Genomic DNA, 23,868 nt, shown 5'->3' on the forward strand with positions numbered 1-23,868 from the left:
ATGTTCACTACCTGTTTAATGTCTCTCTTCACCATTAGAATGAAAGCTCTATGCAGGCAAAAACATTTTGTCATCTTTGTTCACAGAGGCATCCCCAGGCCCCAGCTAGTGGCACTTGGCACAGGAGGCATTTGATCATTATTTGTTGAGCAAATGAGTAAGTGAATAATGCAAGAGATCTAAATTCTCACCTGCCGAGGAAAGAAGTCAGTTGATAATGCCTCAAGTTGTCTTATCAACAGAAAGTAACATAAGTTTATAATTTAGAAAGAAGAGGCAACCACCTGAAAAGACCAATAAAATAATTAAAGGTACGTAGGCATAGGAGAAATAGGATGAGAGAGTAGGAGTGGGAGGAGGCAGGTGTCTGTATTTCCATTATTAGTTTTTGCAAATTATTTGTATTTTTTTACCACACGCCTGTATTGTTTATTTTTTAATAATGTATATGTGTTAGAAAATGGTTTGAGTTTAGTTACTGGAACTATGTCATTTCAACAATAATAATAGCTAACTTTTATTGAGCACTTATTATATACTAGGCATTGTGCTAAAGTTTATATGGATTATTGAAGAATGTGTTACAGATTTGTTGTCATTTTGCAAGGATTAAAAACATCTAGATTTAACCTAAAATTAGGGAAAAAACCCTCTTAATCCCCAAATATAAATATTGAGTAACCTAAACCCAATTCAGTTTGCTTCATAATCCTCATAACACAGATATTAATTTGATATGCCTCCTCATGTCCTTAAAATGCAAGGAGGAAAGCATCCTACCATAATTTTTTAAATGAAGTTTTTCTTTATTGGAAGTCCTCACAGAACGACAAAAGCATTTGTCAACAGGATTTGTGGCAACAGGAACAAAGGAAAGCGAAGGGGAAATTGTGTATAAGCTCTTTAGAAAACATGTCGGTGCCATCGGCTTGCTTCCCCACCACCCTTCTTTCCACTCCACCCTCTCTTTCAGTCTGGTCATCTGATGTAAGTCTGACGTAAGTGACCTTTGTTTCAGGACATTTATGAGACTTTTCACAACATAAAATGGCCTCTGGTCATTTGGGGGCTTCAGCTCTGATCTGCTTCCTTCTGTCTGTGCCTGTGTTTTCTGCTACAATGGCATCTACCAGTTGATCAGGGACATGCAGAGCCAGGCACCATTGCAAGTCATTCTTCAAACTTCCAGAGGTGGAATTTAAACATTAATAGTTGTTTAAAAATACAGGTTTTAGCATAATTCTTATTTATCCTCATTTGAAGATATACTTATTGATTTGAGAGAGAGAAGAAAAGAGGAAGCGAGATCGATGTGAGAAAGAAATATCAATAGGCTGCCTCTTGCACGTACCCAGACTGCCGAGACTGGGGACTGCACCTGCACCTGGGCATATGCCCTGACTGGGAATTGAACCCATGACCTTTTGATTTTGGGGATGACACTCCATCCAACTAAGTCACACTGGCCAGGGTTTGCTCAATTCTTTTGCTTAGATGCTTCTGATGTTTAGACTGTGCTATGGATCTGTTGGGAGAAGTCTCTCCTTCCTTTTTCTCTTTTGCTTGGCTAAACTTCCCATCTCTCAGGCTTCAGCTTGGATGTGTCCTCCCCGAAGGAGCCCTGCTTGACAATGACACTACCTAAATGGGGATCCTGCACCTCCCGCAGCTCCTGGAACACCCCCGTGACATTTCACTTTATACACTGTGTAGTTGCTGGACCTTGTGCTCCATGGGCACAGAGACTGAGCTTTATGTCTTGTTAGCTCCAGTACATGGCACATAGCAGGTGCTCAATAAACATTTGTCGGATAAATTGAAAGACTGGATGAATGAATGCAATTGCGTCTGTATTCAGCTCTGCTTCAGTTTGCAGACTGAATATGCACACATACTGAGTATGTGTGAAAATTAATAACGAAACAGCTGCACAATTGTGCTTAACAATGACTGAGTCAAAGGCTAACGAGTTAAAAAATGTTGGACTGCTTCCAGAAGTTCAGGGAAAAAGAGATAGAGAGAAGGTTGTGCTTATTTCCTGTGTTCCGTAGGAAATGAATATTTCCTAAGCTCTTTTCCTCTAGCAATTTCTTAAGTAAATTGAAAATGCACCATATAATTTTATAGCCCCATGAAAGAAGAAAATAAAATGCTTTCAAAATGGTTTGTGCCACATGCTATAACATAGCCTCTTATTTATGGCTTGACAAATAGTTGAGGGAAAGTCATTATATTTTCCTCTTTCTTCAGAGTCTTTGAACAATAGTTAACAAAGACCACATTGAAAACTAAATTTGCCTTATCACTCATGAGATCAGGCTCTGGATTTATGTGAAGTGGAATGTTTTCAATACAGCCCCCTCCCCCGCCCACCCTCCCACTCCCATCGGCTGGGGCATGAGATGCCCTAGAAGCGTCATAGTTACTTCATGCTTTTTCTGTTGCTCTTCATTGGACCAGAGCTAATGTGCCCTGAATGCCCTCACAAATGATATCAAAGGGTTTAAAGAGAAGTTTAAACGTGGTTTTAAAATTTTAATCTGAGGCTGGTTGAAAGATGAATGTTTGTGGAGGTGTGGTCCTTTTGTGCTCATGGGGAAGCTGGAAAAGATTTTATTTTTTAATTCAAGTTATGTGACAGGTTACAGAATAACAAATCATAGAGACAAAAATTCCTTGAAACTTCCTCATGGACATACAAATGACTAGTAAAAAGAAGCAGAATTATTCTACTTTGATGGCTTGTGTGTTTTCCATGTGATGCCAGCTTTTCAGTTTGTGTAGTTCTGAGGGAAAAAGGTAAATCAGGATGCTATTAATAATGATTGTGGGAGAATTTTCATTGACTTATATAAGATAAGACTTTGGCTCAATGTCTGTTTTCCCAAAGCAGTTGTTTCTTTGGTAAGAAAAGTGTTTCTTTTAAATGTAACATATCTTTGGTTTGAATGGTGTTCCAGGGAAATACAGAGTCTGGCACAAATAACGCCCCTTGTTTTATTATAAAATCTTTTATTACAAAATCATAACCATGTAATTCTGTAACATAACAATATCACACTCAAGCACACCATATGACATTTCAGGTGAAATATTCAAATTAAAACTGTAAATTATTACACCCATATTATTACCCTACCAACCACACTCAGGCAGGTGATGCTACTGCCAGACCCTATATTCGGATAAGTTGAAAAAGTTTTGGTTGCAAATCCATATCATGTTATACATTATGACCACAATAATAGGCATATTATCTTTCATTTGCCTGTATGCAATAATATGTGCTATTTTATTTATTTCTTTACTAGCTCTATTTTGTGTATTAGCTTCTAGATAGAATTGTAATTATTATTATCATTATTATTTATACTTATATGAATGACTGTGTTTTTATATTATCTTAAATTTAAGAAAAGACATCTGCTATATATATTTAACTTAATATATATACACACACATAAGAGGTCTGTCCAGAAGGTAGCCAGCCATGTAATATGAAAAATAGAGACATTTACTGAAGAAGATACAAGACACAAGAAACATTGTGCATAAGACAATGACACCTCAGTCCCCTTCAAAGAAGGCATCTTGGGACCTCACACAGTTCTCCCAGCATCTTTTCCACTGTTCAAAACACTCTGCAAAATCCTTTGTTGGAATCGTCATCAGCTGCCCCATTGTATCTTTCTGAATCTCATCAATGGTCTGAAATCTCTTCCCTTTCAAAAGTGATTTTAGTTTTGGGAAAAGCCAGAAGTCGCAGGGCACCAAGTCTGGGCTGTAGAGGGGGCTGAGTCACCTGGGTGATTTGATGTTTCACCAAAAAAATTCTGCAGGCCTTCCAGAATGTGGATCACTTTCAACAGATTCTCTACCATCTTTGAAGTGTTCGTGCCACATTTTTATTTCTGTTGCACTCATCGCCTCATCCCTGATAGTACACATGCTCACTCAGCAGCATCTACCACCCCCACTGATGAGTACGGTGAAGACGTCATTGTTCACACACGCGCATTCCAGTCCCCTCTCCTTGGCTGCCTGGCTACATCCATGTCATGCAAACCATTCTCATCATATTAACAATGGCTGCACTTTTTCTGGACAGACATCATGTATGAAGAGACTATGAAATAGACAAGCTCTTTCAGGAAATCACACTGCTGACTTATGGGGTTACAATTTCACTATTTGTCGGTTTCAAACTCCATTTGGTTCTATTATCAGTCCAGGTAGTTTCCTACTTTTCTAAGGTGGAAATATAATAAGAATCTGTGCACCCGTGAAATATAAAAGAGCCAGGGAGGGTTCCCCCTTCCAGTTCTGTTTTCTTTACAGGATCTTATCCTAATTTTCACTGTTTGGGACTAATTCCTTTGACATCTTAGTATCATGGAATCCTAGAATTTCAAACCTAGGAGCAATATTAAACATGTAATTGAACCACCATCCTCAGTTTGTAGATAAGGAAATTGAGCTCTGTCCAAGATTCGTCACATTCCAAGAGTTGTAGAACCAAATAACAATCAAGGTCTTCTGAAGGTTAATTCTGCCGCCTTTCACTGTGTTCGTTCATTGATTCATTCTTTAATTGGTGGCTTCAGTACGGTTCTTCTGGGAGAAAGTGAAAAAAGCCCTACTCTGGTAAACAAAGGGAAGAAGAGACTTTTTTTTACTAGCTTCCAGGCACAATAGGATCCAGGGGCTCAAATAATGACTTCAGTACTTGCTCTGCCTGCAAGTCTTTGTCTCTCCCTTCTTCTGTGCGGCCTTCATTCTCAGGCATGTTCATCCCATGCTATGGCAACATGCCTTCCTCACTCACCTCCCCTCAGAAGTTACAGGTGTGCATCCCTCTAGTTTTAATTCTACCGGAGCGGGAAAGGGTCACCTTCCTAGTGTCTCATGGAGTTGCCTGGGTAATGTGCCTGTGCTTGAACCAATCAGAGGATTGACTTCAATCAACTGACCTGGCTTAAGTCACATACCTTCCCTTGCCACCAGGCAGTGGATAGCAGAGGCAGCTGAATCTCATGAACTGAGAGTGAAGGAGAGGAATTTCCAAACAAACAAACAATAAAATGGGGCACTGTTACCAGAAGGTAAAAAAAAAATACCGAGTAGTTTAAAACAACCACTGTACGCTTCCTGGGCATACTTAGTCTGAAACACCATGTTAGGGGTCTGTGTAGCATCTGTTGTTAATTCATTTGTTTATCAGATTTTTTTTCAAAAGGAACATGCTGGCAGAAGTTGAACCTACAGAAATGGGGTACAGGAGAGATTATGTTGGATGTGTCTAGGGAGTGATGGGGAGGCAGCAGGGAGCAGCTTGAAGTGCAGAGCTCTGTGTCTTAGGGGGAAGTGAAGTCTTACTGAAGGTCAGTGGACCAGTGGACTATCAGAAGATGGGAAATCTGAGAAAAGGCCACGTGAGAGGCTGTCAGAAAAAATCTATCTGCTCAGCTCAGTGGAGACTTGGCATAGTTCATTCATTCATTCAAACATTTTTAGAGGGGTGAGTGTGGCCAGCTACTGTGACAGGTGCTAGGGATACAAAGATGGTGAGACAGGTCTACCTTCCTGATCATTAGGGGGAAACACGCTCCACAAAGACCAAGGACAGTTGCAGTAACTGGCACCAGGAATAAGTCCAGAGTGCTACAAAAGAATGTGCACTAGAGGCACTGACTGTGTGGCGGTGAGGATTTGACAAGGGAGGAAGATAGAGAAGGTACCCTAGAAAGTGGAACATTGAAGAACAAGATTTGCTAGGTGGAAGAAGGGCCGGGAGAAGGGCAAGAATTCCAGGCAGAGGGTACGAGGGCTTGGGGGGAAGTGCTGAAGGGGACAGAGCAGAGAATGGGGCGTTCCATGCTCTCCCAGGAGGGAGGGCCAGTGCGGCAGGAGGGCGCAGGGCGGAAGCTGGGCAGAGTCAGGCTAGGAAGGGAGCAGGAGCCAGACAATGCCATGCTATTTGGGCATAGAAGAGATTTTGATTTGAATTTTTTAAAAAATTAATCATCACCCGAGGATATGTGTATTGATTTTAGAGAGAAGAGAGGAGAGAAGAGATTTTAAGGAAGGGAGAGAGAGAGAGACGGAGACATTGATCGGTTGCCTCCCGGATGTGCCCTGACAGATCAGACCCTCCCCCTAGGTATGCGCCCTGCTGGGGAATGAACCTGCAACCTTCTGGTGTACGGGATGAGGGTCCACCCAACTGAGCCACCCGGCCAGGGCAAAGAGACTTTGATTTTGATCTGAGAACATGACACTTGTCATCAGATTTGGGATTTTTTGGAGAGACCACACTAGCAGCGGGTAGAGAAAGAATCGAAGTGGGCGAGACTACACAGGCAGAGCATTCAGGAGGCAATAGCGGCTTGGACTGTATAGTAGTGACAATGAAGATGAAGAGAAAGCAGCTGCGTTCAAGAGGTATTTGCATTTCTTAGTTTTACAAGAATGGCTTCTGCAATAGTTGGCCAGGCATTACGATCGACTTGTGGATTTGTGGAAGTTTCACATTTTCATTAGCTGGTTGAATTGTAGGTTTTATTTTCCATGACAGTATTAAGTCAGCTGAGGATTAGGCTGAACATAATTGTTTTATGGCTAAGGGTATCCCATTGTAATAAATAAAAACCATATATCAGCCTGCCGAGTGCTTGATTTAAGAGTGCAAGGCCACAGGGAACTTTGCTGAACCTACAGATTTGGTGACTAAAGAAATGGAACTTTAAACTCTGGTGGCCCCACAAAATGTTCTGGGTCCTATAACCAGCTTGTTTGCTGTAGTTTCGAAAATCCCTTAAACCTGTTTGGGCTCACATGCTCCTGAAATATGTTCTTGGATTGACAAATGGGATGAACAGCCAGGTTAAGATGCTCCGCAGCGCAGTGACAACATTCCAACTGATGGGGGACGAAGACCCAGGCCAAGTGTGTTGTTATTACTGCAGTCCCATGAAAAAGCAGCTTTGAAAAATCTAATTTGGACCTGGGAAGCTAGAATTAAATGTGTTAGGGATGTGCACCCAAGAGAAGGCTTGTACTGAGCAGCAACTGCATAGGATGTTCTATGGATGTTCATTTAGTACAAGTCTAAAGTCAGGAGACCTGAGATTACATTATGGCTATAGCTCTGTGTCCTCGAGCCAGTCACTCCTCCTCTCTGAGCCTCAGTTAACTCACCGGTAAGGTAAACACGATAAAAGTAATACCTGCTGTATTACCTAGCACGGTACGGAAGATGAAAAGTCGACATTTGTGAAAGTGCTTTGTAAGCAAAACATGAAGATGCAACAAGAATTATCATTCTTTGCTCCAGTCCACATAAGCTAAATTGTGCCGTGGTAAGAAACAGCAACTTCTCAGGGCCTTAAAACAAGGTTTCTTTTTTGCCCCTGCAACGTTCACTACCAGACTGGCAACTCTCAGGGCATCTGCCTTTTATTCATGTTGATGACGGAGGTGCCTCTTGCCGCCCTGCCCCTGTGGATCTCACCCCACTTCCTGGTTCTTCAGCAGTCTTGTTGGTTGTACCATTGTAACACACAGTGATGTTTTCCCCTCTTCTGTGCCCATTTTCCTGTCTGCAAGAGCCCTTGGAGGTTTCATTGGAACATCTCCCATTTAATGTTTCACATGGAGCTGGTCCTCCCTTGCCCACAGACATACTTGCAGAGGTCCTGCATCCCTGATTGGCTCAAGATAGATATGAAACCTACTTGTGGCCAGTGCTATTTTTCCCTTGGCCAGAATCACTGGTAGAATGGATGGGCTATGATCCAGGGGGACCCAACAATATTCAACCCAAATATTTTGTTGTAAAAATTAGGAAAAAATGTATCTTTCTGCAGATGTTATGAGGCCAAGAAGATATGTGTCTGGGACTTCAAGCAGCTACCTTGCCACCACTAGAGGGGCACCTCTCTGACAGTGAACCCAAGAAAGAGAATAGCTTAACTGAAACTGTACAAAGTCAGACTCCTGGCCATACGCTTTAGGTCCCTGTATCAAATCATGCCTGAAGATCCAGCATTCTGGACTTCTGAGTTATATCAACTAGTATGTTTTCTCTCTCTCCTTCCTTTCTTCCTTCTTTCCTTCCTCCCTTCCTTTTCTCCTTCCTTCCTTCCTTTTCCTCTTCTCCTCCTCCTTCCTCTCCCTCCTCCTTTCTCTTTTGAATAAGCCATTTCAAACTGGATGTACGTCCCTTATGGTTGAAAAATCCCTGGCTCATACAGTCATTCATCTCCAATGAAAGTGCTGCCAGCCTGGTCAAGGGCCCGGCAGTGCAGGTGGAGACAGGTGTGCAGCTCCCTCATCCCACCCCAGTTCTGATCAGTCACCAGGGAAAATCCAAGTCACAAGAAATCTCTCTGCTTGTTTACTCTCCTTTTCTATTCTTGTATTCTACTAAGTGGTCCATTGTCCATTGTCCAGGAAGACTAGCATCCCTCTGTTACCTAAGGAAACCTACGGGGATACAGAATTCGGTGGACAAAGCCTGGGCAGGAGAGGATGACTAGGCAGCCTACAGAATGCTAACGAGATGAGGTGCAAAGCCTGGCTGCAGAAGTGCATTTAGTTTAGCTCCATTAAGTGGGCAGGCTACAGGGGGAGGCTGGAATCTGAAGGAATAACAGGAGTTGGGTGCTGAGCCAGGAGGGGGAAGACCACCAAGAGGCCCTACTATACTCCAACTCTGTGATACTTTCAACCAAGGCCAAAGTCAGGATGAGACTGGAGCAACCAGGGTGAGGGCAGGACTGAATGGTGGAAAGTGAGCAGCCCCACAAGCAAATAAAGCCCGGGTGGGGATAAGGGACCCCCATATAACTGCCATTGTAATAAAGGCAATTGCATTTTGCTGATTTTTCAGGGGTGACTTCCTTTAGTAACCACTGAGCCCAAACAATGCAAGCCATAGTGTGAAAAGGAAGTCTGTGCGTATACAGGGTCCTGCTTGAGTGTGGTTGGTAGGGTAATAATATGGGTGTAATAATTTATAGTTTTAATTTGAACATTTCACCTAAAATGTCATATGGTGCACTTGACTGTGATATTTTTATGTTACAGAATTACATGCTTATGATTTTGTAATAAAAATGGGGTGTTATTTGTGCCGGACCCTGTATTTATGCATGGAATATACCCCAAATGGTGTTTGAAACCGTCTTACCTCCTGACCAGTATCTGTGGATATCCTTGTGTGTCAAAGATCAAATAAGGATAGAAACCAGAGGAAAAATAATTAGTTTTAAGCCCACCTGCAGCCAGAGGCAAGATAACAGAAATAACGGCTAACACTACACAGCACCTTCTGTTCATCAAGTGCTTTTAAGAATTTCACATATACTGACATTTAATCCTCACAAAAACACCTTTAGGTAGATGCTGCTATTATTTCTATGTAAAAGTTGATCTCAGGACGATTATGGGACTTGCCCAAAGTTCCCCCGCTAGTTAGTGGCAGAGCCAGGCCTCAGACCCAGGCTGTCTTGTTTCAGAGTCTTCTCCGGTGCCCCTGGACTGGAACAGTGAGTGCTCCTGGATGACTTTACCCAACTTTATGAATTACACTTGTTCACTAAGAAGTCGTCGTATGTAAATAAAACTTGGGAAGAAGCACAGTCATTCTGCCCTCTTGTCAACCCTTCTGCTTCATTTTTTCACTTTTCTGAAGTTTCATTCACTAATCTGCAGTCTGAGTTTGCATCGTGTCTCACTGACTGGAATGTTATTCTTTAGCTCTGTTTTAGTACTGCCCATACTCCTCAACCACTTAGCATTCCTGAATTCACTCGGGTCCAGTACCACTAGTCCTATTGAATCCCCTCACACAAAATGCTACCTAGGCTGGGACGCATTGTCTGTGCAGCCCCCGGATCCCTCTGTGATGATGACGCTGAATCCCTTTGGTGGGAGGGCCTGCAGTTCGTCCCCTGGATTGGCAGAGTGTGGGACGCCTCCAACCACCTTCAGGGTAGCTCAGTAAGGTTCTATTTATACAACTCTCCCTGGGGCCCAGCTCCTTCCTGGGAAGTTTTGGCTCTTTGTGGGCAGGGATGAAGTCTTAAGGACTTTTATTGCCTCAGACAATATCCAGTACATACTAGAGGCCTCATTGTTACTTTAAACTTAGGTTTAAACTTAAAAGATTTCTTTACAGCACTGACGGGTGGGGCTCAGTGGGCTGGGCATCATCCCACAATCTGAAGGGTTGCTGGCTGGATGCCTGGTCAGGGCGCATGCCTGGGTTGTGGGCCGGGCCCCGGGCTGGGGGTGGGCAACAGGCAGCAGATGGATGTTTCTCTCACATAGATGTTTCTCTCCCTCTCTTTCTCCCTCCCTTTCCCTCTCTAAAAATAAATAAAACCTTGAAAAAAAAAGATTTCTTCACATAACTTTCATAAGGGTACTGATTGTTATGTAAAGTGATAGTTTTATTTTCCTAAAAAAAAGAAAACCTAATTCAAAAATAGTTTAGTGAGTATCGACTCCAAAATATGGTAAAAAATCTTATCCTATTCATTGACTTATCCTATTCTGGACATAATAAATCCTTTTTTATTCTTTCTTTTTCAAGCCAAAGATTCCCTCTTGGTTTATTTTCATTTTCAGGAAGTAATTTCTTCTTATGTGCTTTTCTATATTAATAAAAATGAAGAGACTAAATATGGGTTATATTAAATACCTTTGGCCTGTCTCGCTCAATAGGCTGAGCTGATCCACCCCAGCAGGAAATGGCTTTCCTGCCTCTGAAATCTTGAAACTTGTTGCCTAAACAATATAGTTGGTTCTTTTCACATGCTGCCCTTATTTCCATACTTGCATAATTTTCTCCAAGGAGACAATCTCTTGGACTGGGGCTCATCACAAAGTAGGCACTCACAAAATATTGGCTGTGAAAATAAATGAAGGAGGGGAGCAAAACTTGGCAATAATTCCCTGACAGGACATGTTTTAATATGGGGAAGTCCTTCCTAAGAAGCTGAATGAAGAAAAAGTTTCAGTGACCATGGTTGCAGCACTAACCAGAACATTTTAGCCTTTTAAGAATCCTGGTTTATTCATCCATCATCAGCACTTGAGGTGTAAAAATGATTTTGAACTTGGTAGAATAATTCTGACTCTGCTTATGGTGTTCATAAAATGAAAGACTCCTGCCCTGGCCAGTGTGGCCCGGTTAGCTGTGCATCATCCTGCAAAAACCAAAGGTCATGGGTTCGATTCCTGGTTGGGGCTCATGCCTGGGTTGCGGGCTTGGTCCTGGTCAGGGCGTGTGCAAGAAATAACCAATCAGTCTCATATTGGTGTTTCTCTCCCTTTCTCCCTCCCCTCCCTTTCTCTAAAAAATAAACAAACATATTTTAAAAATGAAAGATTCCTGTTTAGTAGTATCTTTCATTTCTTACTCTTTTCTCCAAACTTTTGGATCTCTCTACAAATGGATCCCTTGAAAGATAACCGGTATATCCGTTACTCCCCTTACAAACTTTGTTGATGCCAGCCTCAAATAGAAATCCTCTAGCTTTAAACTACAGACTATTCTTCCTTTATGTTTCCTCTAAGGTCGTCTTTACAGAACTAAATGCAGACCATGAAAGGTGATTTGGGGCAGTTGATCGAAGAAGTATGACACTTTAAAACTTTGCATCAGTGTTGGGTACAAGTCTGAACACACGATATGCAGAAGGGGCAATGCAATGACTTGTGAACCGAATGTCTCTCTCCTTGACCTGTTTTGACCAAACTTTATTTAATGGAGTTATGAAAAAGAGTAGGAATCAAAACACATGGGGATCACAGAGGCTGTTATGTTTATTGTGCAGAACAGACAGTGATAATCCACTGAGAAATATTTTCAACAAGCAAGCGATTCCAAGTACAATCATAGACAGCAACTCTACATGAAGAACAAAGGATAAAGTTAGATGACACTCAAAGGGAGAGGCAGAAAGTCAACTGCAGTTAAACGTCTTGATAATTTTCTCCTGCAAACATGGAGAAATGGTAGAAAAGTTCAATGTCCAGTCTTACTTAGCTGAGACCAACAACAGCAAAGAACAGTCCTATAAAATTTATCTCCCACAAAAATAAACTATATATATAAAAATTTTATGATGTTCTTACTGTTCCATTGGCCACAAGCTTTTTTTTTTTCAGTATGAAAAATGAGGTATACTGGGGCTTAAGAGGTAGTAGTGTGTTTTGATTGTACAACGTAGAAGAAATAAAACAGTAACTTCATCAGAGATGGAAATTGCTCGGTTTCCTAGTTTGGCCAACATGAGTAACTGCGTCAGCTTTATGAGCTGGCCAATGAGGTTTCAAAAAGGCCCCACCGAAGTTATGGATTGGGACTTTTATTTTTATGAGCCACTGTTTATTTGCTTATTTAATGCACAGTTAACAGTGATGGTGAGTTTTAATTCTCTCCACAGCTCCTTTGGTGATTCACAACAGTGAGCCATCTGCCAGTCTGAGAGAGGTCTGTGGTCTTTGAAGCTACCTCCCTGAAGTGGCTGGAAGAGAGATGGTTTGGAGTTCCGATTGCTGTCAGAACGGGAAGCCACACTGCCACATGCCCTCATGAGAAACTACCTCCTGGCCCAGTTGATAATACCATGTTAAAAAGTCAGCACACTCACTAGCAGAGAAAAGAATAAAAACTCTACATAAGAAGCGCTTAAAATAAATCTAGTTGAGACATATTACAAAAATCACATTTGTGTAAAATACATGAAAATCTTTGTCAAGCATCTTCTCATATTCAACTAATCTTAAAAACACATATTTCTGATTGCATCGCAAAAGCCGAGCTTGTTGCACCTCACCTGCAAAGCTTCAAGTTTCTTTGAAGGTTGGCTTTATTTACTTATTCGCAAAAGTATGTAAAAATGTGTTCCTTTCTAGCAAACGTCTTTTACAAAAATAGTTTTGACTAGGGATAGCTGCAGTTGCAATGTCAAATGTTGACGAAATTGAAGGCTGCGAGTAACAAGTTTATTCCTTTTGAAGTCTGGAGGTAGGTCTTTGCAAGTCAATCAGTTCATTTCCTTAAACAACTCATTTGAGGTACAAACTTGGAGAGTAATATTTAAACATTACAGTCAAATTTTGTGTGACGTGTAGTGCGATTGAGGAAAAAGATCCTTAAGAACCTAGGAGCGACTTGGTTAAAAAACTATTCAACTTAATGTAGAAATCTAGCGGAGAAGCTGAAACAAGTATTTGCAAAATTTTAATTAAGAAAACCGTAGAAAAATACATAGCCATGCTGAAACACAGTAAGGAGACTGCTTCTTTAACTGTAGTTTAAGTGTACAAAAAGAACCGCGATTAGCATCACCTACCCTTTCAGGTTTTTTTCTTGCATTGCTTGTGTATAGCAGCATGTAAAAAGTACTAGACTGTAAATTAATTGTAACATTCAGAGGTAGTATTGAGTAGTGGGGATATATTGCATCTCTGGCTAAAAGTGCAGTTTGAATGAAGAGACGGTGAACTGAAGCCAAAGTAAAGCACCTCAGTCAACCATCCTATGTCAAAACGTATTACTTGAAGTAACACATAAGCTTAACTTGAGGTAAGTGGTATTTAGGTCTTTCACGGAAACTGATACACAATGGAGAGAGGGGGAGGGAAGGGGAGGGAGAGAGAGACTGAGAGAGAGAGAGAGACTGCTTTTTTTAAAAAAATGTAGCATAACTATAGCAAAAGAAATTTAGATTTCGCTCCTCCTACCTCATAAATCAGGTGAGTTCATCATGCATTATTCTTGTACCTTTTCATTAAATTACAAAGAGGATGATTTTACTTGTCCAGGTTCCTTCAATGCTTTGAGGCTGACAAGTGCAATTTATTGCTAAGTGGTGTTTGGCTCTGCAGGAAGTAGATTCTATCCGGATGATCGTTTTTCCTGAAGATGAGTGTGGCAAGCAAATGCATGCCTCCTACTGATGCGCACGGTCTCCATAAATATAGGAGTTGCTGATACCTGCTTGCTTACTTCCCTTTTTCAAACACGAGCATAACCTTTTCTGGTCCGTTAGCTGAATGAAAGGATACATCAGCATTTCGTCTCATTTAGAAATAAAAGTTAAAAAATCATCAAGTAAGTGTCTACGAGATTATACGAAAAAGAGAGAAACAGTATCTATTCCTATCTTTGGTGTTCTAAACAGAAGCTTGACTACGGCGAGCGGGGTGGGTGGCGCTGGAGGCCGACAGTGTTACACACCGCGCCTTTCCTACGTGAATGCCCGATGTCACGAGTGTGACACGTTTCCGGTTGGTGTGCAGTGCAGTGATTGACTAGACCTGATTCAGAGTTTTTCTCACCCACCCACTCTTGCTTATCAGATCAACAAACTATTAGTAGGTTAAGGAAAAAGAAAACAGTAATTAAAAGTTGCATTGTTAAATTGTGTCCCCTGTGTTTACAGCAGTTTTTCACTAAACCTGGGACTGTGAAGGGATTACAAAGAAGGTGATTAATATAGTCCTTTTTAAGGTTATGTGATTTCTCCCCGACCCCCGCCCCTCCCCCGCTCCACCCGCCCCGCCCCCGATGAAAGTGGAAAGACCATGGCAATAGAGAGTAAGTGGTCACTGCAGTGTCTTCTCCCTTCAAAAGATCGAACTGCTGCTGAGGTAGAAATCAAATGCTGGTGCCCCCTAATCCTCTTCCGCAGACTCTTGTGAGGATGTCTCTTCAGTCTCCTCCTGGAACACACAAAGGGGACAAGCATCACGCTGTGTGGGCTGTTCTTACCAACAGTTCAGAGTGACCTGCTTCCACAGCACATCATACTTGCTTCAACAGAGGACACGGACGGTGGGCAAGCCCCTCGCTCCCAGGGCTTCTGACACTGTAATTGAGGAATCAAGGTGTTGCTTTTTCCCAGGGCAGTCATCAGCCACTGTTGACTTAAGGATTGATGGCATGGCGGCTGGTCAGCAAATTCAATTGTTCGCAGTCCAGAGAACGTCAGGCCAATGCAAGCTCACTCACCAATTAAGAGTGGAAAAAGAAATGGGTGTATTTTTTTTTTTCCAGAGAGCATGCCTCTCATCAGTTTTAAAAACCGTCGTACAAGTAAGAAAAATAAAGTTCAGGAGATCCTTACTTAAGGCATAAATAAATATGTCGTCTAGATCTTAGTAACAATAGCTGATACTTTCACGGTGATTACTGGATGCTTTTGGGGACTATCTGCTATTTTTCCCACTCTACCGGTGAGAAAATCAAGGCACAGGAAGTCATATACACAAAGTGACAGGACGGCAAGGATTTGGGCCAAGCCAGGTGGGTGCCAGAACTTGTGTGTGACCACTAACTACGGTCACCTTCAGTGGCAGCACGGGGACAGAAGGGAGCCTGATCGCAGGCTGCAAGAGCTGACTACTAACTTCCTCTCTAAATTGGTTTCCTCTGCCTCGTATGTATCAAAGCGCATTTTAAGACAATGACCAAAGTTTGGCATCACTGCTCAATCTCAATGCTAAATCCACATCGACCAATGTAATGCTGGGCTAGGCAAGCAGAGAAAAATCTAATATGTATGCTTTTGCAGGGCCTCCTCTTCATATAAATCTAATTCCTCCTTCTCTTTTCCTTTTGCTGATTCCTTGTGGTTCTGGAACTTACTGGCATTTCTGCAAGCTGGCTTGAGCCGCACAGTTCTCCTTCCTTTTGCTTATTTTACAAATGTGCAGTACCTTTCAGGACATGGGTGGTAAAGCGGAGACAATAAACATTTCTGATAAAAGCGTCGTTATTGGGAGGACGATTTTTATCGAATGCTGCACATTGTCTCATAGGACAGCATGTGAAAAAGATCTGGGAGAAGAGGTAAACATTTACCCCGGCAGCAAACTGAGCCCCTTTAAGAATGGCCAGCTTCAAACAGCTTAGAACAGTCTTCCTACTTTAATAGATTTGATTTTCCACCCGGCTTCATTTTGTCTGGGTGGCTAACTGACACAATTTATACCTCTCTTCCTTTCCCAGGTCACTACAGTACACCATTCAGTAATGCATGTCTTAAAGCTTGTCTGCATTATATGACCAAACTTCCATTCATTAGTGTTTGAAACACTTCAGCTGTGAAGGAGCTCCTAAATGCTACCATGTGTGACGCTTTTGCGTAAAAGCAGCAAACAGGAGGGAAAAAAGCCCACATGACCGGGCACTCACATGAATACACACACACACACGCACACCCCTACACACACTCACACACTCTATCCTGGGCTTTAATCACAGGCCACTGCTTACTGCAGACCCTTGGCAAAAGGCTTCAAACATTCTGTCCCCAAAGACTGAGAGAGCTGTAAATCCTTGGAATAAACACACCTACAAATGAATGGATCACAGCTTAAAAATATAACCACAGCAGCATCAAGTCATGAGATTTCACACCAGTTTTGTTTAGTCTGCTTTGGGTTATGTGGGAAATGTGGAACGTATGAAGCTACCTCCCCTCTACTCCTCGACCCTGAACTTCGGGCTTCGCATATTTAAGCAGCAGGTTTATACCTCTTGATAGGCAACAGGCCATGACCCTGAGATTCTCTATGGAGTCCTGGCCACAAAGGAGGATGTTGTGTGATCAGAGCCATCAGCATACGAAAGAGAGACAAGCCAGGGTTCAGCTGCCCTGTGACCTTCTCTTTTCACTTAATATTTAAATTCCAGAAAGTCACTAAGCTGTCTGGCAGACACACTCTTCATCTGTCCCCAGATGACTCACTTCTCCTGATGACATTAGGTGTGAAACAGGTGATAGCACAAGAGCTGGCAGGTACATTTTATTCCTTCTTCTCATGGTTAATAAATCAATAGAACTCAGTCAAGCTGGAAACCCTCCTGGATCCAGCTGTAATCATTCCATTTTGAACTGCTCAATTTTTCTATACTATCTGGAAACCAAAGTACTTCTCAGCCCGGAAGGAAACAGAATTTTCAGGCCATGAACTTACAGAGACCTTTGTAGTGGATGGAATGTGATCCACTGTCCAAAACATTCCCAGAAACTTTGCTTGATTTGCATTCTTGAAGCTCCTGATATGTAAGTGGTTTATTCAAACCCCTTAGACACAACTCAGTTAAAAAGGATGTGCCCTCATATTGTTTCCTTAGGTATCTTTCCACTGACCTTGGGATTCTTCTATTGGTAGTTGTTGGTTATAGTACTGGTACGTAACGAGGATCTCAGAGGGTGGGAGCTCACGCTCCATCAGACTTTTGGAGGCAATGTGGCTCTCACATGCTCAAAACAATGGTTTTCTCAAAAGTCTAGTTAGTGGAGAGTGGTCTCTTCTTTGCATAGCCCTGACTGGCCACCCTGCAAAGGACAGCATGATCGCCAAGCGGATGACGTTGGCAGGGCGTGTGGCACTTTTCACCCCTGAAAACCTCACCTTTCCAGGGACTTGGTTGCTGTGACAAAAGTGTGCATGAGATGAGAGGAAAAATCTTTCCTGTTAGGAATGAAGTTGGAAACCCAGCCTCAGCTGCCCCGTCCTGGCTGGCCAGACTTCACAGGAGGCTCTTATGTGGTTCCAAGAGTGGACAGAAACCAGTGATGTAGGGAATAAGGAGCTGGCTCTGGTGGCCCCAAAGAATCATGTTTCCATAGCAGAGTAGTTATTAGGGACCCCTCGGATTCAATCCTGTACATTAACTTAGAAGACACTGTCAGTTACTGTAGACAGCAGCTTGCACCTTGAGATGTTTATCTAAATTGCTCCATGTTTGCACATGCAGCCGAAGGCCCTTTGGGCTTATGTAGCCCCCCAAAAGCTGCTTTGAGGCAATAAGGAGATTGAAATATTGTAGCCAAGAATTATACACATTAGGGGCTAGTCATCCAGGTGGAAGGCCAAACAGCAGCAGTCTGGCCAAGAAGACTGAGTCTTGGAATGGGGCTTCAGTGGCATTTCTATGAGCACCAGCTACTAAGGCCTCTAAACACTGTACAGCTCCCAGCCATTCATGCACTTACTTTACAGACAACCGAGGCTGCACCAACCGGGGTGAAACATGTGAATTTTTTTGGCAGAAAACTGATGAGAGGGAAGGGAAAGTGGGCAGAGTTGGAGAACCATATTTTTATTATGACTATTGGAAAATTGCACTCATTTTGAAAAAAAAAAAGAATGAAATATAAAGGAATTTAATAAGTGTAACTCTTTCATGGCTTTGGTTGCTTGGAAAAAACCCCACTTCGACCGAGAAATATAGTGTGCACATACCTCCATCGTTTAATTTGGTTCAGCAGAATGCATGCGGCACACACCTTTGGGTACGCTTCCACTAATTGATTCCAAAGGATGAAGAAGACAGCCCATTATCCAATCATATGCCCCAATGCTTGATGGAATTTTAAAATGTCTAAGAGTTTAATTCTAGACCTTACCACAGAGACATGGGTAAGGGTGTGTGCTGGAGGAAAGTTCAGTATTTAATGCAAGAGGCGAAGCTCTGGGTTTAATTTTCAGATGCAGGCTAACCAGCAGGTTTGCAGTGGAAGGGAGGTCAGTGAATTCTAAAAAGAACCAAGAAATGGAAATGCTCTCCCTGCAAACTTGAGATGTTGCGTCACCATAATGCTCCTCTTTGTGTGCAGTAAGGAGTCCGTGTTGGCTTTAACATGTCCTTCTTTTTCCCCCTTGATTACAAAGAATTCTGCAACTCTTTACCATAAATGTTGCAGGCTAAAAATACATTTATTATTCAAGTTATCTTGCCAAGAAACCTAAAAATACCTGGTAGTCTAGAAAGAGTAGTTAGGGGTTTATGACGTTCTCCTTTTGTCATCTTAATGTGTTTAATTTCCTAAGGACTTGGAGCAACACATTTAAGAGTTTTTCACATTCACGACTATTTCGAGCCAGTCCCATCCAGAACAGAAATAATGGCAAGACTGTACTTTCAGGGATCATTTCTATAGTTTGTTACCAGAACAGAAATAATGGGCTCTCCTGGCTGGCAGCAATGACCAAAACCCAACCGCCGTTCTGTCTGCAGCTAAGTGACCCACAAGACCACAGACCTGAGTTTTTCTATTTCTCTGTCAGATACTTTAACTTCAAATGGATTGGGACTGTTTAACTTAATGGAAAGTGATTACTTCCTCCAACTAGGAAAACTTTATATCAGATTTTAAGAAACATATTAAATGGAACATATATAAACCATAGACTCTGGCAAGTGCAAGGGGTTCTGGTGGAAATACAAGAAGGCAAATACGTTTTTCGAAAGGAGACATAAAACGTTGGATGTTTATGGCATTTGAGCCCTGTCTTTACTTTAGCTTTATGTATGTAAAAATATACACGTATCAGGACTATCTTGCATGTGTTACCATCACCTTAATAAAGTCAGTTAAGGGTCTTATTGGGGGTTGCTTGAAGTAACGATGGTTGATCCCAGAGGTTACTGACCACAGCACCAACCCTTAAACTAATGGTTGTCTAACATGTGTCCTATTCCCACTGCGTCAGACCGGTAAGGACAATACCCATCTATCTGCCAAGCAGGGCGTGAGAAAAAAGTGGGACAACCAAGTAGAAAACTTTGAAAAAAAAAAAAGCAAAAAAATTTTATAAGGCTACAGTGTGGAACTGCAGTTATTAATTACAGTTATTCATGTCTGTCTATTTCTTTACCTGTGATTCAGTGATAGGTTTTTTTGAGAAAGAAAAAAGCAAACAAGTAAACAATGCCTCAAAAAAAAAAAAACCCAAATAAGATATCTTAGGTTTCAAAAATTCACTTCTGTTTGTCTCCTTTTGCTCTTGGTCAGATTCCATCACAGAAAATATGGCAAACGGAGGTAACATGCATCCCTCAGATACTACCGAGGTCCATCCTGGAATGAAGGGCTACATAAAAAATATCTCCAGAAGGGAATCACACTTTCCAGATAGGGAAATCATTTTATGTCTCAATGAACTGCAAGTTTCAGGGTCCCGTAAGCCATGATTTCTGAGGATCATGAGCTTGATCAACTTTCCATGCCGGGTCTACTTCTTATAGAAGGAGCCTCATGTCTAAAAAATAACTAAAGATACAGCCAAAAGATTTTTGCATGAAGGAAGCACTCAGAAGCAGGCAATTTATTTCAACGTGTCTAAAGCTGTCAGGGAATATTCTTGTTTTTGTGCAAAGCAGTTGTAAAAATGGTTATGGGGAAGGCCGATTAACGGTTATAGTCCAGGTGTGCTTACCGATGAATGGACTAGGAGAAGCCTTTGCTCTTTGCTTTCTGTGTGTACAAAACTTTGCTCAACTTGCATTTGTTGCCAGGGAACAGGACATTTCTGAACTTTAATCATTATCGTACCAATCACATGCCATTATCCTAGGACTTTTGAGTAAGATTACGGAAATATCAAAAACAATACTAAGTCAACAAATAATTACTTAATGGGCATCTGAGTATCCAGCAAACATTTTCTGAATGTAAAGGAAGTATCTTGGATAAAGCAACATACTTGTATTCGAACATTAAGGATTTTCTTAGGAAGATCAGGTGTTAAAGCCAGTTACTCTTATTCATATTAATTTGGGTCAGCAAGTTTGGCTAATAAGAAAGTTTACGTATTTAGTAAATAATTGTTTTATGTCCAATTTACACCGGCATGCAGAGAAGAAAGAGGCAGGCAGACATTGCTATTTTAATTTTAGTCTAATCCACAGACTTCATCACACTGTTAAAAACAATTATCCTTTTAAAAACTGCATGAGATCTGTCAAGTCCAGAAACAGTAAATTTTCCTTTTGCAGTTTTATATATTACCTAAACTGAGTGATGCTCTTTCCCTTCTGTCAGAAGTTTGTGTCATCTCTCCAAGACAGCCCCTGCCCAGAAACAGCTAGATTCATCTTGCCAATACACCCCTCTTACAGCTGCTAGCTAAGCTAATTACTTCATATGTTTACAGCTAATAATCACTTGGATGTTTCCTCTGCCCTACCCCTGTGTTGTTATAACCTTGAGCTACTTTATTGTAAGGGTTAAACGCTGGTTTCTACTTTGCTCTCTCCCTTCCCCCTGACCTTTCCAATGTCAGAGGTCAGGGGGTGAAATCAGACAGTATTTCCTATACAACGTAACAGTACCACTCAGGGTGGACTTTGATATAATTCTTCATGTTTTACCAGTCGGTGCCAAACATTTACTGGCCCACAAAATGTTTTACCAGCTTGAACGAGCATAAGTAGGAAAATAAATCAGTTCTCTTTATGACTTGGGCAGTGTAAATCACCAGGCTCCCTGAGTGAGCAGAAGACTGACTATTTGCTAGTCTGATTTATTGTGAACTATTTACCGCGTTGGCCAAGGTGCCATGTAAAAGATGAGTGTTGGAGGGAGTGGGCTCTCTTCTCTTTCACCTTCCTCCTCCTTCCTTTGTATGTCTAGACTAAAAGCCCCCAGTAAAATGCCTTCTTTGAGAACAAGATGCTGACTGCAATTCATCAACTTGCTTGTCCCAAAATGAAATCTCTCATTTTGCTCCAAACAATGTTTAGGTTGTCTGAAATATAAACATCCTTAAAACTGCCCTTGAAGTCTCTGTAAAAACATTCAACTTTTTTTTTTGAAGGGGAGAAAAAAAACCCTGATAACCAAGGCTTCCTGAGATTTCTCCACCCTGATACGCACCACCTGCAGGAGAGGCTACTCGCAGGTAAAAACTCCATTTCGAAACAGACAGTTTTGTTTCCAGTCTTGCAGAAGCTGGAAACTTGCCAATTCTCTCATTGGGAAATCTGAAAAGGACTAGGTTTATACCTGTCTTAATTGCTACAGGGGTGGCTTGCCAGGGCTGTGCAACAATGAGGGAATTAGGTGGAAAGGCGGGATAACTGTGGGGATTTTAAAAACCTGTTTTTACTCTTTGGGTGGGGCTCTGGTGAGAAAAAAAAAGTCTGAATTATATAGAAGGACTCACTTCCAATCTCAGCTTAAAATCAAGAAACAATAAAATATCGGATAAACCAGCAAAACCTTGATGTAAGTCTGAGACAGAGTGAGATGTATGCTTATCAAAATAAAAACTACAGAAATAAAGCTCCCCCAATCAATGATAATAACCTGATACTTTCCCGGTGTTTTTATAATTAAAATAACGATGACAACACCAAAACATACCACAATTTCCCTACTAAAGTTAAGAATGTAAGCCATGGATGGGGCTGAGAATTCAACTGGTTCAAATTGTTAAGAAAACTGGGAAGTTAGCTAACTTTAATTTATTGCTCATTTTATCACTTTAAATAAAAATTCACTAGCGATCCCTGGTAAGGTTTTGTTTTCACCGGTTTTGGAATTTTTGAAAAAGTTAATGTGAATAATGAAAAATTTCCCCTTTAGACTTACAAGAGACTAGAACTTTCCCATTAGGATTATTAGACACACTGGAGGTTTGCACCTGACGGCACCTGGTAGATTCTCCAAGCACCCCCATCCCAGTAGGGGTTCCCTTTCATTCTTTCTTAGACACATGCACTTATATATACATACAAACACACACATACACACAAACACAAATGCATATCTAAACTTTGAATTTGCCATGATCCCAAATTTGTCTCTCAGAGTGAATTTTGTCACTTTGTATCCCAGTTTCAAGAAGTGGTTCCCTCCCTGGCTGGTGTGGCTCAGTGGATTGAGTGCCGGCCTGTGAACCAAAGGGTCCCTGGTTCAATTCCTAGTCAGGACACATGCCTGGGTTGCAGGCCAGGTCCCCAGTAGGGGGCGCATGAGAGGCAATCACACATTGATGCCTCTCTCCCTTTCTTTCTCCCTCCCTTCCCCTCTCTCTAAAAATAAATAAACAAAATCTTAAAAAAAAAAGTGGCATTCTTGAAGTTTAGAGGAGGTTTCAGAATTTGACGGATTTATGAGACTTCACAATAGAGCCATTGTAATTCTAGATACATGTGACCTACAAGGAAAGTGATTCTGACTGCTTTAGTCCTTATGATAGGATGTAGCAATTACTATAAAATTTCCCCCCTAGTTAAACATCCTTATTTTAAAGACAAGCAATAAAAACACTTGCAGTAAAACGGATGGTAATTTTAAACTAATTAGAATTTTTGGAAATGAAAAACCTAGCATCCAAAAATAAGTCAGAACATAACAACACTCCCTGGAACTTAAATAATTATGAATCTCTCACAATGTTCTTGAGAGTAAGGGAAGATACGTTGTATTATCCCATTTCATAAGTGGATAAACAGGGTACAGAGACATTAATGGGGCTAGAAAGCAAAACCTAGGTCTGTGTATACTTCACTGAGTGCTTTTCTTAAATTGTGCTAAAATCTTCACTGCCCCCAGACAAGATCTAAATGTAACTCCTCAAAGTACTGCCAACGAAGAAAGAACACGAGCCTGAGGCAATCCAGACTGCCACAGGGGAAAGTCAACTGGGAGAGTATTTTGAAAGAAACAGATGAAAAAGGAAGAGATTCTTTTGAATGTAGTGTAAAATTTACATTATCCCCCATGAACTTCCGTGTAGTCCCTGTGTTTATATAATTCACCGCTGTGTCCTTAGGCAATATAGATTAAGAAGCCCGATGAGCTCATGCTCTTTCTTCTGTTTCTGAGTCTGAACTCTTTTCAAGGGCAAATCTGGAGCAGGGTCTGTGAGACAGCCAGACTGATCAGAGAAGACCAACCCCATTCATCTGGGGCTCCTTTGATATTCCTGATTGCCTTGGGAAGCAGTTTTTGATTTCACTCGTATCATTTCGTGGTATATTACTGCCCAAACTGCAGTCAGTCTCCACCTGTGATTTATTTGTTTCTGCCTCTCTACTTTGGAACATGT

General features: G+C 41.5%; 1 protein-coding gene across 1 annotated transcript in view; it reads right to left on the reverse strand.

Annotated features, from left to right (window-relative positions):
* Positions 1-11,750: 11,750 nt before the first annotated feature.
* The window catches only part of HMGA2 (high mobility group AT-hook 2), a 128,295-nt gene continuing 116,177 nt past the window's right edge, over positions 11,751-23,868 (reverse strand). Inside the window, exon 5 of the mRNA XM_045184729.2 lies at positions 11,751-14,739. Within this exon, the coding sequence (XP_045040664.1) occupies positions 14,692-14,739 (48 nt within the window). The 3' untranslated portion in view covers positions 11,751-14,691. The remainder of the gene's footprint in view (positions 14,740-23,868) is intronic.

Source organism: Desmodus rotundus, chromosome 3 (genome assembly GCF_022682495.2).
Source record: "Desmodus rotundus isolate HL8 chromosome 3, HLdesRot8A.1, whole genome shotgun sequence".
Taxonomy (NCBI): domain Eukaryota; kingdom Metazoa; phylum Chordata; class Mammalia; order Chiroptera; family Phyllostomidae; genus Desmodus; species Desmodus rotundus.